Source organism: Sinocyclocheilus anshuiensis, unplaced genomic scaffold (assembly GCF_001515605.1).
Source record: "Sinocyclocheilus anshuiensis isolate Anshui unplaced genomic scaffold, SAMN03320099.WGS_v1.1 scaffold1533, whole genome shotgun sequence".
Taxonomy (NCBI): Eukaryota; Metazoa; Chordata; class Actinopteri; order Cypriniformes; family Cyprinidae; genus Sinocyclocheilus; species Sinocyclocheilus anshuiensis.
This window is the reverse complement of record NW_015540924.1, coordinates 53405-61785: the sequence shown is the minus strand read 5'-3', so window position 1 is coordinate 61785 and position 8381 is coordinate 53405. Positions and strand designations below refer to the sequence as shown.

The 8381-nt window shown below is 36.5% G+C and overlaps 1 protein-coding gene across 2 annotated transcripts in view; it reads right to left on the bottom strand.

The window, feature by feature from the left end:
* Positions 1–4463: 4463 nt before the first annotated feature.
* LOC107689342 (band 4.1-like protein 3) overlaps positions 4464–8381 on the bottom strand; it is a 52405-nt gene continuing 48487 nt past the window's right edge. The window contains exons 15-18 of one of the 2 annotated variants that reach the window (XM_016487297.1): positions 8100–8198; positions 6625–6705; positions 5748–5867; positions 4464–4613 (exon numbers count right to left, since the gene is read on the bottom strand). In XM_016487297.1, coding sequence (XP_016342783.1) covers positions 5757–5867; positions 6625–6705; positions 8100–8198 — 291 coding nt within the window. In that variant the 3' untranslated portion in view covers positions 4464–4613; positions 5748–5756. The remainder of the gene's footprint in view (positions 4614–5747; positions 5868–6624; positions 6706–8099; positions 8199–8381) is intronic. The other variant, XM_016487298.1, reaches the window with a different exon arrangement.

Sequence of the window (8381 nt, the reverse complement as noted above, 5' to 3'; positions counted from 1 at the left end):
AGATGCCCCTATCCTGCGTGACGAGATTGATGTCCTACTGGCGAAGGATGCAATCGAGCCTGTCCCTCTAGCCGAGATGAAGTCAGGGTTTTACAGCCCTTACTTCATCGTGCCCAAGAAAGGCAGTGGCCTTCGGCAAATCCTGGATCTGCGAGTCTTGAATCGGGCCCTTCACAAGCTTCCGTTCAAGATGTTGACGCAGAAGCGGATCATCAGATGCATCCAGCCCTAGGATTGGTTTGCAGTGGTTGACCTAAAGGACGCTTACTTTCATGTCTCGATTCTTCCTCGACACAGGCCTTTTCTACAGTTTGAGTTCGAGGGTCAGGCATGGCAGTACAGGGTCCTCCCCTTCGGGCTGTCCCTGTCCCCCCTGTGTCTTTACGAAGGTTGCGGAGGGCACCCTTGCCCCGTTATGGGAAGTGGGCATCAGGATCCTCAACTACCTCGACGACTGGCTCATCATGGCCCAGTCACGAGAGCAGTTGTGCGATCACAGGGACCTGGTGCTCTGGCACCTCAGCCATTTGGGGCTTCGGGTCAACTGGGAAAAGAGCAAACTCTCCCCCCTGTGCAGAGGATCTCTTTTCTCGGTATGTAGATAGACTGAGTTAGAGAGCCTCCTAGCACAGACACTGTGCAAGGTCAGGGAGGACGAGGAACAGGTCTTGCTGGTTGCGCCTTACTGGCCCACCCGGACCTGGTTTTGGGAACTCATGTTCCTCGCGACAGCCCCTCCCTGGTGCATACCTCTGAGAAAGGATCTCCATTCCTTCCATCAGGGAACGAGGGTTACGTATATAACCAAGATGTTCTTTTGAACTCAAGAAACATTTCTGATTATTATCAATGTTGAAAACAGTTGTGCTGCTCAATATTTTTGTGGAAACTGTGATACATTTTATTTTTCAGGATTCACAGATGAATTGAAAGTTCAGAAGAACAGCATTTATTTTAAATACAAATCTTTTGTAACATTATGTTTTTACTGTAACTTTTGATCAATTTAATGCATCCTTGATTTATAAAAGTATTCATTTCTTTCACAAAAAAAAAACAAAAAACGGATTACTGAAAATAAAATTCTAAGGATAATTAGTTCTCAGTATTTATGATACACACACACACACACACACACACACACACACTCTCTCTCTCTCTCTCTATCAGTTACAGAAATTAATCACCCAAATTCTTTAACAGGATATGCACATGTTCTGAAGGAAATATGAGCAGCACCTCAAACCCGAGGCTCTGATTGGCTCCAGCAGGTACAGCGACAAAGATCTGAAACACATTTCTGCATTTGAACAAAACAATCCATCATGAAATTAATTACCGAGAAGAGTAAAAAGCTCAAAGTCTCCTGTGAATCAGCAACAGATCAAAATCACATCAGCACAGACCAGAAGAACCGAGAGCAGAGATGGACATCCAAAGAATATACTGGAAGTTAAGTTGATTGAAAAATAAATAAATATTTTAATATATTTGGATATAATGCAACATTTGACTTTGGCCCTCAATCAAGTTTAGATTTTTGGCTAACCCTAACCCTAACCCCAAGGGATAACAAGAAGCAGGGTTATTATAGTTAACTAAAAGTCGTTACTTGAAATAAACAATAACTGATATATATATACATTTTTTCAGTTTAATGTGTTAAAAATATTTAATGCAATTAACGCAGGGGCGGGGCTAGGGTTGGCCACCCCACTCACAAATGCTGCTTCTGTCACTTTTTCTCTTGACAAGAAGTGCATTTATTCAGCCGCAGAATGACTGAGGACGGGAGACGTTTCAGACGCACGCTCCACTTCACTTCAGCGGCAGGCGCGAGTCAAGCGAGCATGGAAACAGTACTGTGCGCGCAGCGTGTGCTCTTCAATTGCACGCACAAAGGCGCCGGTGTGCTGCAGCCAGTATTCTTTCATATCAAAGAGCGAAATAAACTACGTGCATGCAATGTCGTGGTCAGTTAAGTCACGAAGTTACCAAAAATGCAATTAAAGCTGCCTTAAAACGGTGCATGCATGTAATATATTTTATATGAGTCACATTTAAGAACATGTCTCTGAACATGTCTCTGAAATGGTTTTCAAAACTGTCCTGGAGCAGCCCAGCACATCACTCATCTAACACACCCGAACTCGTCAGCTTATTAATAGAGACTTTAAGACCTGAAGTGGGTCAGAAAAGGTAAAGAGAGTTGAGAGAAAATATGATGCGTGTCAGATCCGCGTCACGTTTAGCAGCGGCAGCTCTTAAAGTAATAGCAGCCAAAACAACCTAATAACCAGCTGCTGTGATGTCTGTTCATCAAAGGACAAATAAAAAAAGAGGAAAAAATAACTTTTATAGCTTTAAGGATTCATCTATATTTAATTTAGAATTTAGTGTTTGATAACTCCAATTTCAATATATTTCTGCTGAAGGGCACAGGTAAATATGACATTGATTATAATGGGTTTAGGTGAAGATTGTTTTAAGTTGACTTAAATTAGAAGTTATTTTTTTAAAGTCTAATAAATGTTAAAATTGATAGCTCTTAATTATACTGTATTGTTGAATGGCTATAATTAATAGGTAAAATTGAGGGAAAATGCACCAGCAGGACAAATTAAAAGGGGGGGGGGGTTTATAGAGAAATCAGTATTGGTATCATTGATACTGGCCTTCAGTCATAAAAAAAAGATGACATTAAACAAATATTAAAAAATATACTGTCTTTGTTGTTTGTACATTAATTTGAAGATTGAATGTGAAATTATTGCAATATAGAAGTATATTTAAAAACTTTAATGTTAGGTGGGATTCATCGCAATTAATTTCAGAAAAATGTGCGATTAATTAGTTAATAGATTAATTTTTTTAATCGATTGACAGCACTAATATATATATATAAAATACACTTATTTTAGTAAATTGCCAAAGAAACTAAAAATCTAAAACTGAAAATTAATACAAAGTATATAGGCCTATTAAAAATAATAATGACAAAAACACAACAAAATTCCTAAAACATTAAAATTTAAATTGTAAATGCCAAAATTAAAAACCATAATATTACTTCAATGCTACTAAAATAACACTGACAAGAATCCCTAAAACAATTTAAAACAAGACCAAACACTTCAAAAGATGCAAACTGACATATTTTTTATTTCAAGAAATCATTTTTTCAAACCCAGGATGCTCACGCTCTTGGAAAACCTGAATATATGAGAGAATTTTAAAAGTATGATTTATAGACGTGAAAAAGCCATGGAAATGAATGAAGTCTTAAAAATATATGGACATTTCTATAATGAATATGGATTTTTATAGTTTTGCCAGGCTCTAAAATATTTTATCAGGTAGAAATTGATAAGAAATTGTTTTTGAACAAACAACAAGCTTATACTCTAATTACAAACTTTAAGAACTTTAAGAAGAAAATAAACATGATTTTTTGTCATGTTTAAAAAATCAAAAAGGGAGAACATGCAAACTCCACACAGAAAGGAAACATCAAGTAATTTCATTGAGATACATTCAGTTCTTCAGAGGTTTGGAAATCATGCAGTTTATTTAAAATATTCAATACATTGCCTCTCCTAGTTTCTGTAAATAAAAAGTTGAATAATGAGCAGCTTTATCATTATAGCAAAAGTATCTCTGAAATATTAAAAAGAGCAACTGAAGCCAGCTGCATGTACCGTGATTAGACACTAATTATGAGCATGATCACATTAATCACAATGTTGTCTACATGAACTCCAACCGTTATAAAGACACATGAAAACAAAACTCCAAACATTATTTTTGAGATCTCACTATCGATGAAGCAGCATGAGCGGATTCTCAAATGACCACAAACATATAGATTTCAACAGTATTTTATTCCAAAATAAAAACTCAAAACAAATCGCATCAATTGCATTTCTCTCTTTTTCTCGCTGGTTCAATCGTCTAAAAACAGTGGACCCCTCTCAGGGTCAAATATAAGAAAAGGTCAAAGGTCAGGCGGAGGGATTTCTGTGGGAGTACCGAACCAAAGCGCTGTTGTGTTTCTGCTCCAACAACAACAAAAAAAACACTGTTTTACAAAGTTACCAAAAGCCCTTAAAATAGTGGACAACTTTTTTTCTCTTTACTCATTTTTTGTCGTTTTGCATATATAATACAGAATCAGTTAGTGCCAGAAAAAACAACAACAGTAACAACTGTGAAATAACCATTGCAATAAAAATGCATTTATGATTCAAGTAGAAACTAGTTTCAATTCAGTCGGGTTTGTTTTCTGAAGCTCGAGCTTGAAAAGCTTGAAATTTTTGAACATTTGATTTTGACCTGGACGTGTGTCTGAGATTCACGCTACACTATAAATAAACCAAAGTGGCATAAATTAATATTTTGAATCATTTGAAGAAATCAAGACGTTTTAAGGCAAATATTTTTTAATTCTCCCCTTCTTGGTTTTCGAGTCCATCATCTCGGCGCGGGTTTGGGTTGACGAGGGTGAAGCTGATGGTTTGATGGCCCAAGAGCTCGTGTGTCGTCTGAGGTCAAAGGTCAGAGGTCGCGTGCTAGTTCTCAGCTGATGAGTTCAAGGGGAAGTTTGGATCTTATGCCTAAACAACACAAACACAACGTCACCTCGGACAGGCGCTTACGTTTTTCAGTCCGTCGGTGAGTCTGAGACATGAGTTTGGGAAGATGGAAGTTGCGTCACACAAAACATGTCTGGATCATATTCCACCTCAGGAGAAAAAATCATAAATAAATAACTATTAAAAATATTATTAAAAAATAAAAATATTTAGCATGAAAGAAAATGAAGCCTATTATGAGGATTATTCATGTTTTTTGCATTGTGATATTGTTCATGGCAATTAAACACATTTAACCCAAAAATATCATTAGTGAAATGTAAAAAAAAAAACTTTTTTTGTTGTTGTAATGCTCAATGATAAACATTAGATTCTCATTACTGTAATCAGAAACACAAATATTTTAAATAAGATATTATTTCTCATTTTATTTTTCAGGATTCACAGATGAATAGAAAGTAGAAAAGAACAGCATTTATTTGAAATAGAAATCTTTTGTAACATTTTAAATGACTTTACTGTCACTTTTGAGTCATTTAATGTGTCCTTTATAAATAAAAGTATTTTTTTATTTTTTCTCATTAAGTAATTAAATGTTAGTGCAAGTTGATATAAATAGTGTATATATATTTATATAAAAATGTAAATAATATAAATTTTTTTTGTAAAAAATATATTTTCACTACGGTGATCAGAATTTAAGGTAAAAATGAATGAATGAATTGTCATGAAAAACGTCACATTGCATCTTAATAGTCTTAAAAAAAAAAAGAAGAAAAAAAAAAAAAGATTTTTCTTGAAATAAAATTTAATGTTTTTTTTTTGTTTAAGTGAAAAATATGACTCAGACGTGTGACTGGTTCTGTACGACGCAACAGGAAAAATTCTGTTTTCTGTGAACAAAAGTAGAGCAGAGAAACACAGCATCACAACTCAAACGCTCAAGAACATTCCCATCATGCTTCACACGTCACTGATGCGGTTATGAAGCTGTGAGTGCCACACAAGACACAGCATGAGGTCAGAGGTCAGCACTGAAAGGCATTCTGGGAACAGGCAGTGGTTTGAGGAGGCTGATGCTGAAGCATGATGAAACACGTGAAGCGTTAGACACCAGAGCGGCGGCGGTTGCATGCAGAGCTCGAACCCTCTTACCTGCGAGATTCAAGCGTCACCGTCAGCAGCTGAGATCTCTGTCTCTTTATGAACCACTACTTTAGTGACCGACATCTCTGGGTGCTGCTCTTTGGCCTCTTTAATGGCCTGAGCCAGAGCCTGACCCACAATGCACCAGCAGAGGGAGACAGAGACCACAGATCAATCGATCAAACAATCAATCAATCAATCAATCAATCAATCAATCAATCAATCAATCAATCAGCATGTTCTGCTTGAAGGTTATACGGTTAAAGACCCAAGATTGTCATGCAATCATAAAGTGCATTAAATACATAAAGATCTGCTGAATGATTATAAGATTTGATTAGTTTAAAGAATCTGTCATCATCATATAACACGCAATTTAAAGGAATAATTCAAGCAAAAATTAACAAGTTGTGTGATGTCAAAATGTGTCTATTTAAAAAGATGGAAGGAAGTAATGCTTGACAAACCTTAATAGAGTTAATGCAGTTAAAAAAAAAAATGTTTATGCTTGATAATACTTGTTTGGAAATATTGAAAAATTTTTGTCTTGATGAACCTTAATGCAATTAATGAATTTTTTTTTTAGAAATATTGAAAATATTATACCTGACAATGACCTTAATACAGTTTTTTTAATAAATAATTTTTAAATATATCTTTAAAACAATTGATGCATATAAATATTTTTTGTAATATTTTTAAATACTAAAAAAAAAAGTACTATTTTTAAATGTTTGTGGCCGATGAATCTTAATACATGCAGTCTTTTTAGAAGTATTTTAAAATGTGTTTATAATTAAATAATAAATGAATCAATAACTGAAATTATGTATTTTAATTTTAAGCTTGTAAAACTAGTTAGCATGTTTTTTAGTGTGTTATGTACCTGATCGTGGTCGATGTCTGCATCTCCCGTGATGACGATCCTCTTTTCGATACGAGTCTCTGAAATGCCGTCCTTCACCGTCTGACAAAACACACAATCAAACACAATCATAAACATATCTGTGGACAAAATATTCCGCCAAAGTAAGAGCTTGAATTTAAAATGTTAAAAGCTTGAGGGTTTGAAAATTTGAAAGTGAAGAATTTAAAACACAATTACTAGTATTATAACCTGTAGTGTAACATAACAGATTGATTGCAATATTATCATATGAATTTTTTTCAATTTCACAGTATGATTGTAATTTACAACAGTAATGTATTTCTGTCTTCATTATCCATAATTAAAGTTAAAACTAATAATATATATATCGCTCGGTGCATCAGCATAAAAAGTTAACGATGCGATGCATCGGTTTAAAAAGTGTGCATCGGCTACAAGTTGTCATTTATATCGCGATGCATCATTTCTAACATATTTGCATCGGTAAAAAAAGATTTATTTATATATAATTACTAGTGGATGCGCTATACTTTTATTGTTTAGAAAGTGACCAATAAGACGTTGTGTTTTCCTCAGTGCATAACTGACATGTCACAGGTATATTCTTCATCTGTAAATGTTAGAAAGTAATGCAAACATATCTATTTCGCTGTCAGGAGTGAGGGAGCGCTGCTGCGCGCATGCGTGCTAAACAGACGGAGCGCAATAGAATAGTAGTGCAATTATTCATTATTGAAACATTAATTTAAAGGTGCAATAGGTGATTGTCTTCAGAAACATTTTTTGCTATGCTGGTTGAAAGTCTCTTCACATCACGATAGCAATCATTAAGTTAAGTGGTCTAAATGTATTTATCTGTATTTATATATTCTGTGGAAGGCATAGGACCAAGAAATGTTCGTCCAATCAAAATGCTCGGTCCAAGCGTTTTAATTGGCTTTCCTACCTGCCTGTCAACATATGTATTTGCATACCTCTGCACAGACAGGACACGTCATCAGCGCGTTCATGCACGCTGTGCAGACAGATCTTCCTTCCTGGTATTGTAATGCTTTTACTAAGTGTACTATAAAGTTTTCTCACCGGTGAATGACTCGTGATGTAACCCAGCGGTTCCCAGTCCTCGCGCCCCCCCCTCTACATATTTTGCATGCCTCGCTTGGTTAACACACCTGATTCAGATAACCAGCTTGTTAGAAGTGAGCTTCGTGCATGAACTGTGTTCCAATCGATATGATCCCTACACAGTGTTCATTGCTCCCTACTCCCTGAGCAGGGGAAATCCGTTGAAGTCTACTTCACTTCGGAACATTCATTCACGGATTTGCGCTGCGCAGCGTCTTCACACACAGACGAAATACTTCATGTCTAAGGGGTTTGAGACAGGGAAACCCTGAGGTAGAGAAATAAATTATGGGGAGAAAAGCAACAGGCCTGGAGAAGGCAGATGACTGGAGCAGTGAGCGTCTGACCTTGGTGATGTTTGTGGTGGTGCTGCTGCTGTTGTTCTCTGATGTGATGGTCTGAGCGCTCATGAAGACGCCTGCATCGGAGTCGCCATCGGCATCAACACACACACACGCACACACACACACACACACACACACACACACACACAGACAGACACAGACACAGAGACACGCACACAGACACACAGACACAGACACACGCACACAGACACACAGACACAGACACACGCACACAGACAGACACACAACACGCACACAGACACAGACAGACACAGAAACACACAC